The sequence below is a fragment of the Copidosoma floridanum genome, unplaced genomic scaffold, assembly GCF_036245765.1.
Source record: "Copidosoma floridanum isolate Cflo_tuat_1 unplaced genomic scaffold, Cflo_Japanese_pri ptg000012l, whole genome shotgun sequence".
In the NCBI taxonomy this organism is placed as follows: domain Eukaryota; kingdom Metazoa; phylum Arthropoda; class Insecta; order Hymenoptera; family Encyrtidae; genus Copidosoma; species Copidosoma floridanum.
The window spans coordinates 5,263,068-5,278,995 of NW_028321889.1; the positions used below are offsets into that span (position 1 = coordinate 5,263,068).

Here is a 15,928-nt window from a genome sequence, read left to right on the forward strand (position 1 = left end):
TTCAAAATTTTTATCAAGTTACAAAAACAGTCCTGGATGACTTTGAAATCATTTTCAACTCTCTATACAATTGTATGCGTGACTTTAAAGTCTTTGCGAGATTTTTGCAATTTTTTGTATGAATGACAATTGAAAAGTAAAAATGTTGGACGGTTTACTGGTTGTTTTTTCTCTTCCCTCGTTAATATTAATGCGATCGCGTGCCCTGGAAAAAAAAGGGTCAATATACGTGCGCAATCTTATCAAAGCGCCCGGAAATTCCTCACCTAAAGCCCGAGCTCTATATCTAATCTTTCCTTTTCTCGCCTCCTCCATCTGTATATATCTCTTATGGATAACGAGGTATCGTAAACGTAATCGGAGAGAGGTAAGATAATGCCGATCCGATCTTGGAAGTGCATCTTTTTTTTTTTTTTTTTTTTTTCGAAGCACAAGATTGTCCATGCGTCGTTGTAGTTATACCCACCACTGCCTGATAAGCTTTATTAAAAAACGGAGGTGCCTGAATATAATTATATAATATTGACAATGTTTATAATGTGCACAGTTGATACGCGGGCCTTTGGCTCACCCGATTTTTTTACACCCCCCTTTGAAATTCATGTTTTTGCATCTATATAGATTTTTTTTTTTTTTTTTTTTTTTTTTCAAATTAGGTGGAAAAACAAGTATGCGTTTACTCGTCGGAAGCGCCAATCGAAGCCCACGTGGAGTCCCGATTTGTCGCGTTCATTGGACTCGGCCTGTGTGAATGAACGTAAATTTTGTTACATGCGTGCAATCGATGATTTTTACACGAGAGAGTCTCGGTGATGATATTTTCAACGCGGCGATGCATGTAGGTACGTACGTACCATGAGTCACTCGCGCGAGTGTTACAAGCGAGCTTCTAGCGCGGTGATGAATGGCCGGCTTTTTTTTTTTTTTTTTTTTTTTTATTCCAGCTATGATTGCTCATGTAACGCGAGTACAAGTGGATCAGTTTCGATCGAGCCTCCGTCGCCGATTGAGCGCTTCGACGCCGATTTTCGCTTTTCGCACGACCAACTGTTTGTGTCCTATCGGTCATAACTGCGCGTGTAATGAAAAAGTGAGAGAGAGAGTGTAAGTGGTTGTTGGTTTTTTTTTTTTTTTTTTTTTTTTTTTCTAGTTTTCGAAAGTACGGGAAGGATAGCATAGATCATAAAATACGATTGAGGCTTACGTGTACAAAAATTAAATATACCCGCGTGTGAGGTAAGATACTCGTGAATTTGTTGTTTCAAAGTATGGTTAAACTATATCTCTTTGACTGTGCTTCCGATTTTTTTTTTTTTTTTTTCCCAGCAATACCGATTTTCCTCGAATACAAGAACACACAAGTTTTTTTTAGGTGAGGGGATTTTTCTTCTTCTTCTTTTTTTTTATATTTCTTTTATTTAGCGGTGCAATCAACTTTCGCGCGACTTACAGATATACATATAATAAACTGAATACATTCACATGATTCACCGTCGTCGTTTCCTGCTTGCGTTTATATATACGTACGTACCTACATCGAGCAGTTGATTCACGATTTTTTGCATTACGTGTATATATATACATGTATACAGCTTGCATGCGAAATTGAATTAGCGACTGAACGACAATTAAAAAAAAAAATACTTTTATATAATTGCACGTTGCGCAATCGGTACAGTATATTATATATATGGATGTATTATGTATTTATATAATCAATAATGTGTAACGGGCATCGGGATATATCTTGCTCGGCATTGAAGAGTATCGCTGCCTCGGTCGAAGAAAGCATGAACTCAAAAGTGCCTTCCAAAAAGAGCGCCACCTTAGAGTTCGATTGAAATCGAGGGTTTGCGCTTTCGTCGGTATAGTATATCTGGAATAAAGAAAAATAGAAGCTGTGCTCGCGAATTTAAATTTAATACATATAGTCCACCGTGTCGTTTCTAATACGAATGTGACTCGAAAAAAAAAAAAAAAAAAAAAAAAAAAAAAAACCGGTGAAAAGGGAAAGTTGTAAAGTGCACCAACGATTTAATTACAATTGCAAGAAAAGAACTGACACCGCCGTCGCGTAGCGTGTCCGTATAATATACACGCGGCGTTAATCGGCAAAATGCACCGTGTGTTTTTTTTTTTTTTTGATAAGCCATCGTCAGCAATTAGCCGCTTGTGCTGGATGTAGTCATGTGAGAATTCAGCTCTCGAGCTCGTCGTTAGGGGTTTGTTCGCTGAAATTATACGGTCATACATATATATGTACACGGATGAACAAGATCTTATATGCGTGCACGTGATGGGCTGCCATAGTGTACGATGTACGTACATTTAAACTGTTTTATGTAAATGTTAACTTGAATTTTAGTCATTGTTGGAAAATTTACACGATTTAAGGTAAATTCACCTAAAAACCTGGGTACAATTGTTTATAAGAATTGGCGATTTTTTCGGATGGACCGTAGTTGGACTCGAAGGGAAAACCCTTATTTCCCAAAACAGCAGCCACAAAGCCTTTTTGAGGGAAAAAAAAAAAAAAAAAAAAAAAAAAATGGAATTAAGCCCGCGCCTCTTTATACCTCTCGCGGGTGACTTTTGCGCAAATGCACTCGCGAGTCTACCACAAAAAAGAGTAGAGTAAAAGAAAAAAAAAAAAAAAAAAAGAAAAACGAAAACAGAAAGAGATGGACGGCCTTTTTTCCCTTCCGAGCATGGGTATACGTGCACGCATATATATATACATATATATATATATATATGTATAAGCGCGTCCTGCCCATTTTTTGCCCTCGCGATGAAAGCCAACTCTCTCGGTCGTCGAGCGTCGAAAACAATATGCGTTACGTGGCCGCGCTGCAAGAAGTGGGTGGTATATATATACGCGTGTTTGAGCATAAGCGCGAAAAAGCAGTTTTTAATGCGCGTTTGTGTACATATATGTGAGGGACGCGTCGAGGCGGCCCTTTGCTGCTTATACGCGGATGCACTTAAAAAGTATGTACATATACCTGCGAGAGAGAGAGGCTGGCTTACTTCGTGTTTTAGGATAAGCGCGCTGCTTTTCCCTCCTCTGTAACGCGAGATGTGGAGCACATGCAGCTTTGTTTATCTACTTTTTTTTTTTTTATGGTTTCGGGTATGGATTTTTATCATTATTCATTTTTTTTTTTTTTTTTTTTTTTTACAGCCAAGTATAATTTTTTAATAACCCAGCCGCAGTAAGATTATTACATTAGCAACGACAACTGCTGTACGACACGTTTTAAATGAAAATAAAAGAAATATATACTTACCTATCAATAACACAGTTTTTAAAAAGTCATTTTTGCGACGGTACGCATTGAAAACAAAGAAAAATCGGTTGGAAATCGTTACTGTATTATAGCTTCAATAAACCGAATGGTTGAGAGAAAAAAAACAACTCCCAATCGATCGCGCGATTAAGTAAACCTTGGAAAAGGTCCATGTATGTAGTCCTTTTATTTGTTCACTCGTACCGATTTCCCTGCACAAAAAAACATACAGGAGAGAAAAACCCGACTCTTCCATTGACAGGTGAGGTCTGCGAGCTCGAAACCTCGCCTATATATGCAAGACAATAAAATATGTAAATATGTAATAAGCAGGCTCAAACACGACTTACCACACGCGCGTAAAGGAGCGCCCGGTTAAAAAACAGCTCGATCGCGCACACGGGAGGGCAGCAGCTCACGGCACTCTCTCATCCATCCCTAACTATATACCACCTCCTCCTCTTCTCCATAACAACAGACACCCACACACAAACTCTCTCTCTCTCTCTCACTTTCGTTTCTCCGGATCGGAGAGCCGAGAAGAGATCGCGCCCATAGTGAGTAGGTACTTTGTATTAGTAGCGGTTGTCCGTGCTCCGGAGCGCAACGCGCGTATACATATGATGGGCGGGCGCGTATAGGGTACATTTACCGATACTGCAGTGGAGAAAAGGAACAAAAAAAAAAAAAGGCCGCGCGCGAAGCAAGGTGTACATAGGCACAGACAAGGGCGTCAGCGGGCAAAATGGCCGCGGTGCGGGTCTGGCACCTGGCGAGCCTGTTCCTGGTAGTCGCGGCCGACGAGGGCAACAACAGGTACGCCAATGGTTACTACGCCCAAAGCGGGCCGTACGGCCCCGAGCCCCAGATCCCGCCCGGCTATCAGACCTACGTGTACAAGGACAGGAGGTACGGTGGCTATCAGCCCGGCCACCTCGATCCGTACCGCAACGGGCCGCCCACCAGGTCACCCGACGACTGGTACAACTCGGATGTGAGTCCAATATAACCACTTCTTTTTTCCTTTTATTTCTTCGTTTACCCACGCATATGGGTCATACGAGCAGTTATATACATGTATATGGTATGTGTGGTGATGGTTTCGCAATATAAATATACAAGTGACTCTTGCAACACAACTGCTGCAGGTTCATACAGAGCGCGCTTTACGCTCTGGCGCGCTCGCGAGGTACACGTTGATCTAATGATTTCCACTGTCCATCGTATCAGAGATCAAAAAAGACATTTTTTTTTGTCCCCGTTTCATTCATAAAATCTACCGTATACCTACCGTGTGTGTATATGTATATACACCTTTTACCATTTTTTTTTTTTTTTTACGTGCACGCAATGTGCATATAATACGTGCTCTCGCGGCGATCGGTGCTGCAACGCGTGGGTGTGTTTTGATTTTTAAAATTATCCTCTTCTGCCCATATAATAATTATACACTGAGAGATAAGTGAAAAAATTATGCCATTTTACACGTTCAAATTAAAAAACGCGTACACGAGAAGTAAGAAAAAAGGGCACTCGGAAATTCGTACGTTAATTTCTTTCCTTTATCAGTTGATGAAACGAAACGTTTGTGGATATACAACAAAGTATACCCTGTTTTTAATTTTTTTATTTTTCCTTACACAATCCACAACGCTGTAATTGAGCGCAAGTTTGGGCTTTTGCTCCGATTCCCCCGTATATTGTGTATAATTAAATGATGAGGTAAAATTTAATTCTCGATCAACGGTAATTAGCCTCTTCCTCTCTCTTATTGTTGTTTGAGCTTACGCGCACACACACACACCCACACTCATGGGAGAAATATTTAACGTACATTCTTACGGAATAAAGCAGTTTTTTTTTTTTTCCATTACGTTTATATTATATTATATGGTAATCGCAAAACGGTACATATAGTATAGCGTCTACAAGCAGCTCTTCGAGCCTATAAATATTATCCACACGAGATTCATCATCAAAACACGTGCACGAAGTAAATAATACACGCAGAGTCAACTTTTGTCTCGAATAAATATAATTTACTCGTATGAAAAACAGCAACTTGATTTACAATTTACATGATGATGATGGGAAAAAAAAAAAAAAAAAAGAATCATACATTTAATTCCTTATTAGACGTCCGAAAGGCTACCCCTACCGGGTATACTGGGCGGTTGGCGGGCGGACCTGCAGGGCAGAGAGCGCCCGGACTCGAAGAACCTCGAGCGCGACATTTTCGTGCGCACGCACTACGGCACCGTCCAGGGCTTCAAGGTGTACCTTTACGACAACCCCGAGGCTAGACACCTGCCCTGGAGCCTTCCCGTCGAAAGGGTCACCGCCAACGTCAACGTCTTCCTCGGCATCCCGTACTCCATGCCCCCCGTCAAGGAGGGACGCTTCAAACCCCCCAGGATACACAAGTGAGCACGGATTTACCATTGTTTTGTACTATTTAGATTTTATTTCAATAATCATTCCCCACGTCATTTTCTGGTGGAAAAAAAAACAACAAAAAAAACAACAACAGTACCTGGTTTAGGAACTTTATCCCCCTGTACACGCAAACCATTGAAAAAAAAAAAGAAAGTTTGTCCATTAAATCACTTGTGTCGATTCCTTTTCGAATGCAGAGGCTGGCACCTGTTGCAAGCCGTCGACTGGGGCCCGGCGTGTCCTCAGCCAAGCCAGTACACCGGGGCGACCAAGGGCGTACGGGACGTAGACGAGGACTGCCTGTACCTCAACATCTTCAGCCCAAATGTGAGAGCAATAATCTCTTGAAACAACATAATATACGCATGAATGAACAATTAAAACAAATAATCGTGGGTATAGATAAACTCCGGGCTGGCCAGCAAGTACCCCGTGATGTTTTACATACACGGGGGCGAGTTCATCCACGGGGCGAGCAACTTGTTCCCAGCCCACATACTCGCGGGCTTTTTCAACGTCACCGTCGTCTCCATAAATTACCGCCTCGGTGCTCTAGGTATATATACAATGTAATGATGCGTATCCTGTCGTTTATACTTATGAATGATTATGTATATATATATATTACCCGCAGGTTTCCTGAGCACGGGTGACGAGAACAGCCCCGGCAACTACGGCATCCTCGACCAGGCGATGGCCCTGAGGTGGGTGTACGACAACATCGAGTTCTTCAACGGCGACCCCAACAGGATCACGCTCTTCGGGCCGGGAGCTGGGGCAGCGAGCGCCGGCCTCCTCATGGTAGCCCCAAAGTAAGTATATATAGCCCCCCCCCCGCACTTATCGTGCATGGTGATCTCGGTATGATAACCGATCGAGCGTGTCTTTCAGGACGCGGGACCTCGTGTCCAAGGTGATAGCCCAGTCGGGCTCGGCAGTGGCGGATTGGGCCCTGATAGTCGACAAGTATCGGGCCCAGAACACGTCGCGGGTTTACGCCCAGACCCTGGGCTGTAGCATCGAGAGCAGCTGGCGGCTCGTGCAGTGCCTCAAGGAGCGCAACATCTACGAGCACGGAAACGCGGAGCTCAAGCCCCAGGTGGGCATGTTCCCGTGGGCACCGGTGCTCGACGTCAACTTTACCGTGCCCAACGAGTACTACGAGCACTGGGCCTCCACGGACTGGCACTTTTTCAACGAGCCGCCCGAGGAGGGCATCCGGGCCAGAAGGTACAGGCACGACTTGGCCTACATGTCGGGCGTTACCACGCAGGAGGCTGCCTTTATTGTTTGTCAGTTGCTATTTCTTTTACTTTTTTTTTTTTTTTTTTTTTTTTTTTTTTTTTTTCTTACTACCGACGCGACGGTGGGAAAAAAAAAAAACAACAAAATCAAGGGTCTTTTGGTGATTTTAGATAACAACGCCACGTTGGCCAGGAACGAGTTTATCATCACGCCCGAGATGTTCGACCAAAAGCTGTGGGAGCTAGTGCTGCGGTACAATTACACGCTCAATCCGTGGGGCGTTTACGAGGCCATCAAGTACATGTACACCTATTGGCCCGACCCCAACAACGTACTCCGCGTACGGGACCAGTACATCAACGTGAGTCTTTTTTCTTTTTTTTTTTCATTGGCTATTGTATGCGCGAATAAATGTGTTTCCCCCCCCCCCCGCATCAGCTTCTGACCGATTTTCACTTTGTCGCGCCGCACGACAAAATCGCCAAGTTGTTGGTGGAGAACAACGTCCCGGTGTTCCTGTACGTCTTGAACACGACCATCGAGGCGTTCAATTTGCCCGAGTGGAGGCGGGTGCCGCACGACATCGAGCACCTGCTGCTGGCCGGGGCTCCGTTCATGGATGTCGAATTTTTCCCCGAAAAGTTGAAGCTCAAGCGCGACATGTGGACCGACAGCGACCGCAACATGAGCTACTTTTTCATGAAAGCTTACGCCAATTTTGCGACCATGGGGTATGTTTACCAACGCACCTTGGTGATTTGTTTTGCGACAATGGTGATGGAAAAAGGGGGAAAAAAATAAAATTGTATCCCTTCAGGAACCCAACGCCGGTTCAAATACGAGGGTTGCACTTTGACGTAGCCAAGTTTGGCGAGCTAAAGTACCTGAACATCAACACTACGTATAATAGCTCGATTTTGCTCAACTACCGGCAGACCGAGAGCGCCTTTTGGTCGCAGTACTTGCCGACGGTGATTGGCCGCTTGGTCCCGACGTACCCACCGATAACGGAGGTAAGTTGGAATAAAATGTTTATCTAAATAAAAAATAAAAAAAATAAAAAAAGTGTGCTATAATTGTTATTTTACGATTCAGTATTGGTGGGAGCCCACGCAGCCCATGCAAATTGCCTTTTGGTCCATGTCCACTGCCTGTCTACTGTTGATCGTCATGTCGGTGGTGTGTTGCATGCTTTGGCGCAACGCCAAAAGGTAAGCAAAAGGTAAACAGAACCAAAGCCATGTGACGACGCCACTATACTATTAATGTTGGGAAAAAAAAAAAAAACTATATGCATAGTTTGGCCGTGTAAAAAGCCAAGGGGACAGGTTTCTATGGTCGGTAGTGCACGTGAACCCTGGTTCTGGTTTCACTTAACAAACTTTTGGATAAGCACATACACACACACGCGCACACGTTGCAAAATTATGTCTAGTTGATAAATTATACATTGAAAAAAAAAAAAAAAAAAAAACCAGTAGATACATACAAAAAAGCACTTTGTTACTAACACGTGGACAGACTGGGTTAATAATACGAATTTTGCTCTTTCCTTATAGTAAAACGGAAGACGCGATGGAGTACGCAGGTAAAATTTCATTACGTGGTGTACAAATTGTAGTATATTATACCTGTATGTTGTAATTATTTTTAATTTAAGCCACCTGATAATGCTTTTTTTCGTTGTTAAACATTTTTGCCCACCAAACCGCAACGTTATTATTGTGTAAATACACTGTGCACACCTCACAAGCCTGGTACATGGGGCAAAAAAGAAACGAGAGATATCTTTCATTTGGTGCAGCAAACACGATTATTCCAAGCTCTTCGTCATTGACACTCATGTAGTATGCTCAAAATAGTAAAGTAATTGTTAATTGCACCCAAACCAGAGATAGCTCAACTTTTTGTCTAAAAACACCTTTGCAAGTTCGAATGGATCAAGCGTCCCTTCGTATACACATGTACATACAGAGAATGCGGGTGTATATAAGTACATTTAACGTAATTTATCGTCCATTCCATCGGCAGACAGTCAGATCACTACTATAGCGGAGATATCCTGATGGTACGAGAAGACGAGCCATCCAACGACGGAATCGACAACCTGACTCGCGTGTCCAAGGAGAACGTCTACGAGTACCGGGACACGCCGCTCGCTATGCCCCGACGGCTCGGCAACAAGCCCCAGCCACCGCCACCCCCGCCGCCCCCCGTGCCCCTCGGGCCATCCGAGAACGACATGAAGCTGCAGGAGAGGCTCGTCGTCGGGCACAACAACCGCAAGTTCAGCTCGACGCCCTCGTTGCGGAGCAACTCCAACTCGTCGATCAAGGACGAGAGGAACGAGGGCTTCGTCACGAGTTCGCCGAACGGCGTGCCCCGCGCGGCCAAGATCGGCCGGGCGTCCAGCCAGTCGACGCTGCCCAAAAGCCGGAGTAGGACCCACCTCGTCCAGGGGGTGCCTCAGACGGCTGTTTGACGCGTCGGTGCGACATCGTGCCTATATTAATTTTAACAGCATTTCAGGAATCGGTAGCGTTAAAATATCTACCTTGTTGTGTTATTGTTGTTGTTGTTATTATTATATATTGTTGTTGGGTATATTTGCCTTTTTTCTCTCGCGTATACAGTATACAGTGCCTTCGGGGAGTCTCACCAAAATGTCATTGCTTCGAGTAAAAAAACATCCCAACAACTACATCGCGAGCTATGAGTTTTCATTATCGAATTACGAGTACAATTTCGTTTTTTTTTTTTTTTTTTCCAACATATCGCTTAAGCTTTACAAACTGATTACCATATTGTTGGCTGTCCAGTTGCGTGCCTATGTGTATATAGTTGCGCCATCGCGATATAGTTAATATGATTAGTATAACGCGCCCTTTTTCGAAAGGGAAAACTTATGGGCTTTTCTTTTTATACTTTTTTAAATTTTAATCTAAGGTATACGTATTATGCGTAGTAGCGACGAGGCGTTTAAAAAACACCCGGCAAAGTGATGAGCTTCTTTCTTTTCTTTTTTTTTTGTGTATATATTAATTATTGTTATTTCAGTTGGGCATGAAATGCTGGGTTCGGTTTTTTTTTGCATCCATTGAAAATGGGTGTACATGAAATTTATGGATGATTAAATTCACACGAACATTTTTATAAAAAATGAGATCGTCATTTTTTTAAATGATTAATAAAAAATAAGTGATTTGAAATTTTTTTGTTTAAAGCGATGATGCTCCAAAATTGCCATAACGAGAATGGTTGTTTTTATCCATCACGACTCGTTCGTTTGATTGTTTAACTCTTAATACTTAGGCATACCTAATCCGTCCAATTAATTAGCTGAAATATTTTATTGTATAGTATGTACAGAAATTTTGTAAAGTATATATTATTATGTTTTTTATTTTATTGCACATTTTACACGATGAAGCTGCTGTGCAATTGTTCATGACAAACATACTTTTGCGTAACTGCATATAGCCTTAAAATTGCATTTTACGAAAAAAAAAAAAAAAAAAAAATGTTGTTTAGAACAATATTTATAGCGTTTTAGAAAAAACAATAGATTTATAAATAAATTTACACAAGTAAGGTAGCGCCCATTCCCTTAATATTATTTTTTTAATTTCAATGCTTGTTCACCTGTTACCATTTGCCGTAGAAATAGCGATCTCGATTATTAATTTACGTATAATAATATAGCCAAGTATTACAAATTTATTACTCGTCGATATAAAAAAAAGAAAAAAAAAAAAAAAAAAAAAAAAAAGTTTGCAAACCCTACAATTACAAATTGTAGATTTGTTACATACATATATATCTGCCAATGTATTATAATTGTTCAATATGAAGCAAAAACACATTATACACGATTTTATATTTTTGATACTACACGTCATCGATCTCATGTTCACATTGTCACGGGCACTTGTATAGAAAGTAAGTTTTTAAGTACATCCGATCATCTCAATCAAAAATTTGCCAAACAATCTTTTGTGCTCACGCAGTTCTCGTAAGGTTCACCAAATATGTAAAAGGCCGATCGAGCAAAATAAATTGGAAAACTCGAGGTATCCACGAAAAAAATAAATACGCACACACCCCTATTATGAATTAATCGTATTCGTGTTGTTATTTCATTAAAATCACACACACATGTGTGTACGTACATGACGCAAACTTCAGGTCCATCGTTTAACAGCGAAGGGGCGAATTCGACATTTCAAGGCACATCAAAGCACTAGAAAAAAAAAAAAAAAAAAAAAAAAAAAAAAAAAAAAAAAAACACAACGTGCATCGGCCTGTGATGGTAAAAAAGAAGCCCAGTAAGGTACCCGCGATAGTTACCCCTGGTAACCCAAATCCAATCGAAACCCACTTTCCCCAACGTTCCTTGGCCGAAAGTCCGCAGCGCCGACCAACCGAAAGTCAAAGAACCCGTCGACACCCGAGTTCGCGCCAAGCGAGGGAGCCCCGGCAAAATGCGCGCCGATCGGCCGGGCCCCGACAGACCTCGCAGCAGCCACGGAGGAGGCGAGCCTCGAGCCCCTGGGCCTCGAGATCAGCCGCCCGGACACGGCGATCCTTCTGCTTGGCAGCCCCGAGAGACCGGTCCTCCTGGCGGCGGCCGGCGCCCTCGCCACCTACGCAACCAAGGCGCCTGGCAACCTCGACCGGCTCTTCGACCTCAACGCCCTGGACAACGTGCTCGCTCTTGTTCACCACGAGGATGTTTTCGCCCGCCGGTTTGTACACCCCCCACACAATCGCCCACACGATTTACCGATCGCCACGTGGTATAATCATCGGTGGATTCGACAGCACCAGCCTTGTTTGTAAAAAAAAAAAAACCCCCTCCTCTCCCGGATAACCAGGTTCGCGCTGAAGTTGTTGGCTCTGATGTCGGCTGTGCGAAATGTGCAGGCGCACCTACTCAGGGACGACACGTACATCGAGCGTTTCACTGAGACGCTGTCCGACGAGGAAGCCGATGTCTTCCTGCAGGAGTACGCCTCGCGGATATTGGCGGAGCTGGCGAGCGATCCCACGGGCTCGGCCATGCTTCTGACCGGTCGGCGCGTCGATACGGTCCTCGAGAAGCTCGGGTCTACCGATCCGGACGTCAGGAGGAACTGCCTCGAGATCCTCGCCCACCTGCTCGGGGACCCCAACGGGCCGGACACCGTGTTCCGCTCCGAGGTGAAAAAACAAAAAAAAAAAAAATCGGTATGAGGGGGGTGGGGTCTCCTTTGGAAGACTCGCGAGCCCCGAGATCGGTTCAGGTTTTCAGCTTCGAGGCGCTCTACGGGCTGTTTGCCGAGCCCTACCCGGTCGTCCAGCTGCTGGCGCTGCGCGTCGTCGAGCTGCTCGTGGCGCCCATCGCGCGCGAGGACGTCCACGAGAGCTTCCGAGCCTCCGAGGGCCCGCGCCGATTGCTCGATATCCTGGACGTACGTGGACATGCAGACACGCTGGTCGGGTTGCTCAGAGCTACAAATATACTTATGTGTTGGTCCAGAACGCGGAGTGGAGGGACCTGTTCGGCAAAGTGGTCCGCGTGCTGGGCTTGGCCTGCGGGAACGCGAAAACCGCGGAGCTGATGAACACCGGCGACGACACGAAGCGCCTGTTTGCCTTCATGGAGGATACGGACGAGGAGGAGCTGAGGTTCGGCGTTTTGGGGACGCTGGTGGATCTGTCGGAGAGCGCGATCGGTAAAAAGGTAACGAAGCGTTTGCTCTCGGCAGCTCGTGCATAGTTTTGTTTGCTCGAGTCTGTGCGTGTGTAGGTGCTGCACAACCGGGGACTCGTCGGGTACTTGCTCGACTGCGCTGCTGAGGCGACGACGCCAGTGTTTCGGGCTACGGTGTGTCGGGGGATCGGTAGTATGGTGGGCTACCCGCCGGCCGCTGACGAGGTGTGCCAGGGGAATCCCATGGGTTTCGTCGTTCGTGAGTGGTTTCCCCCCCCCCTTTGACTATACATATATTGTGCCGATTGATTTTCAACGGGTAATGGTCCAACAGAGCTGTTGATCGACGAGGAGGCAGAGTGGCCGGAGAGACAAGCGGCTGCGTTTGCTCTGAGGGAGCTGTTGGCGTCGAGTTGGCAAAACTGCGTGAACTTTGTAGATGGTGGAAACCAGGTATGAATGAAACCAGTACTTGTCGTTTTGGGGGGGGAGAAAAAATTCACACGGCAATCGGTGGGCAAAATATACGTTTCCTAGGTCCACTTGGCGCGCTTCGTTGGGCGACCGGTGGAGTCAGCGCCCTGGGAAATCCAAGCGACCATCATTCAAGCCCTGTCAGCCATGGCGGACGACTCGAGGCTGGCCGACGACCTGATAGATCCCGAGCTCTTTTCCGCCCTCTGCTCTCGCCTCGACGTAAATTACACACATTACATGTCCTTGTGATGAATTGCGCACCAAACAAGTGACATTTTTAGTTTACATTTCAAGAATAACACGTTAATTTTTTTTTTTTTTTTTTTTTGTGGATTGGAAACTGTAAGGTTTAGGAGAAAGTTTAAACAAATTCGTAAGGACAGGGAATATCGGGACAAATCACTGTGGAAATATTTCCAATACACGTTCAACAAACACGTCCAATGTTTTTTTTGTTTTTTTTTTTTGTTTTGTTAAATTAAATTACATTGAAAAAATATTAATTTAATGGGATACAGTATGCCTTTTTTTCGGGTTACCTTAAAATATTGTTAGATGGATAAAACCATCAAAAGAGCAAAGAAACGTTTTTTTGGTTAAAAAAAAAAAAAAAATCGGGCACACTAAGTGCAAGAAATCCTTCCGCCTAAAAGAAAATAAACTACCACACCAGTTGTTATTTTCGCTTTCCAATTTTACCAACTGAAAAAAAAAAATTCCCCGTACACCCAACAGCCAGAAACCAAGGCGGCCGACGAGCTGAGAATCGCGTGCTGCGACGCGCTGTCCCGCTTCGGTCGCAGCGACGAGGCCCGAGCCCACCTCATCCGCGCGAGCCTTCACTGCAAGATCCACTGCCTCCTCCTTGAGTCGAAGTCGGTGCCGGTCCTCCACGCCCTCGTCAATCTACTACTCAACTTGTGCAGCGCCGACGACCACTTTGCCGTGCTCTGCACCCACGAGGGCTGCCTATTTCAGTTAACCGCCACTCATACATATGTATACATATACGCCCATCCTAAACGGCTCGGCGTGACGTTTTTTTTTTTTTTTTTTCTCCTTTTTTTCGTCGACTTGTTACACATAGTATGCTGAAAAACCACCCGATGTCGAAGCTCGTGCCTACGTGGAACACCTGCATCGAGGCGCTGTTCGGCGCGGATCTATCGATGAAGTTCGCGTACACGGGCCGCCTGTCGCTCACCGACCTCACCCCGGACGGCTTTCACGCGCTGAGGCACACCCATTGCCCGTAATCTCCACTTTTCGTTAAATCGCAAAAGACTGTATATATAGAGGATCATCCCCTTGAACCCTATTTGCAGATTTCCAGTGTTGGAGGAGCTATTTCGTCTGAAGCTGTGTCCCCTGCAGCCGATTTACGTGGCTAATTTCGGGGGTACGCCGCGCCACGACTCCGACGAGGAAGACCTTGACCTCCTCGTGAGCAAGTGCGCCGCGTTCAATGGTAAGCAGCGTGTGGTGCATTTGTAAAAAAAAAAAAAAAAAAAAAAAAAAATTACACACAGCTGCGCGCGAGTCGATGAGGCGAGAGAGCTACGAGCGGGGGATACGCGTGTCCGAGGGGACGATCAACGCTTGGCTCGAGCTCAAGTTCGGCAGGCTCCAGGCGGACCCCGATCTTCAAGGTTACCTCGAGCTGTTTACAGCCGAGCTCGCGGCCATCGAAAAGACAGACGGACACGTGTAAGTTGACTTTATACATATTTATACACCTGTGCCTTTTTTGAACCCTTATAGTTGACGCAACCAAAATATACATATATGTACTACCATATATACACCGAGCTTAGGTTCGAAATGACACACACCGTTGTAGGTGTTTTTCCCCCTCATAGTCGCATTGTGCAATTTATAAAGAACTGCACTGGCCACAATGACACACGAGTGATTGCGCTACTTTCGTATGCAAACAAAGCACCAGCCGAGTCCCGGGATTGGTGCAACCGTCGCGCATCGCGTCCCGAGCCCGTCTCCTGGGGGCCTTCGTCGCGCGCCAACTCGCAGGCACCGACCCGTCCCAGCCGTCGAGTTGTCTCGACCAACAGCTCGAGGTCCACCTGCACGGGCTGAGGGAGCGCCTCGAGACTAACGTCATCCCCCTTGGCCTGCTCCGCGTGGGCTCCTACCTCGAGCGAGCCCTACTCTTCAAGGTCATGGCCGACCGGGTGGCCCTGCCGGCGAGTCTGGTGCGCGGCTGCAACGGCAAGTCCTGGGTCGAGATCGCCGTGCCCACCGTGAGAGCTGTGCAATCAAACAATACATATTTATACACATGACTTTGTGACAATAATAAGTAGTACAAATAAGTCACAGGCCAGTGGGCACTCGGTGGTGGGGGACGAGCTGCCGCCGCGCTACCTCAGGGAGAACTTCATAGTCGACCTGATGGACGTGCCCGGGCAACTCGTGCCCGTAGGCAGCTCCGGAGCCGATAGGTACCGGGAGAAGCGCTCGGTTTGCCTGTTCGAGTGTTGCGAGGACAATGCCTCTTCCGGATCGTACACATGAGGTATTTTGACGAGGGTGAAATAATAAAGATGCAGCCAGTTATCTTTTTTTTTTTTTTTTTCATAACAAATTTCTTCTTCTTTTTATCTTCCCTCAAAGTTAATTTACAGAAATATACGATCGGAGAGTTAAACGACGAACGGTGGGTTGCTGTTGTGTTATCATGATTAAATTTGTCAAACGATTAATCGTAAAAGCGTGTCTGCGTGAAGTACAATCGTGGATGCAAAAAAAAAAAAAATAGTGACGGGGGCAT

General features: G+C 45.2%; 2 protein-coding genes across 2 annotated transcripts; both read left to right on the forward strand.

Annotated features, from left to right (window-relative positions):
- The first annotated feature begins 3,946 nt into the window (after positions 1–3,946).
- Positions 3,947–9,979, forward strand: Gli (carboxyl ester lipase-like protein Gli). The gene is made up of 11 exons (XM_014350047.2): positions 3,947–4,284; positions 5,427–5,713; positions 5,924–6,053; positions 6,129–6,282; positions 6,361–6,538; positions 6,618–7,018; positions 7,142–7,332; positions 7,410–7,702; positions 7,789–7,984; positions 8,067–8,182; positions 9,003–9,979. Exons 1-11 carry the CDS (start codon positions 4,036–4,038, stop codon positions 9,451–9,453), a joined length of 2,646 nt encoding a protein of 881 aa, XP_014205533.2. The 5' UTR covers positions 3,947–4,035; the 3' UTR covers positions 9,454–9,979.
- A 1,298-nt stretch (positions 9,980–11,277) lies between these two features.
- Positions 11,278–15,672, forward strand: LOC106637276 (armadillo repeat-containing protein 3). Its single transcript, XM_089590484.1, has 14 exons — positions 11,278–11,301; positions 11,376–11,716; positions 11,846–12,170; positions 12,254–12,421; positions 12,490–12,693; positions 12,760–12,922; positions 12,998–13,116; positions 13,201–13,359; positions 13,876–14,117; positions 14,228–14,392; positions 14,466–14,608; positions 14,670–14,847; positions 15,080–15,389; positions 15,472–15,672. The coding sequence occupies exons 1-14, from the start codon at positions 11,278–11,280 to the stop codon at positions 15,670–15,672; spliced, it is 2,742 nt and encodes a 913-aa protein (XP_089446610.1).
- The last annotated feature ends 256 nt before the right edge of the window (positions 15,673–15,928 follow it).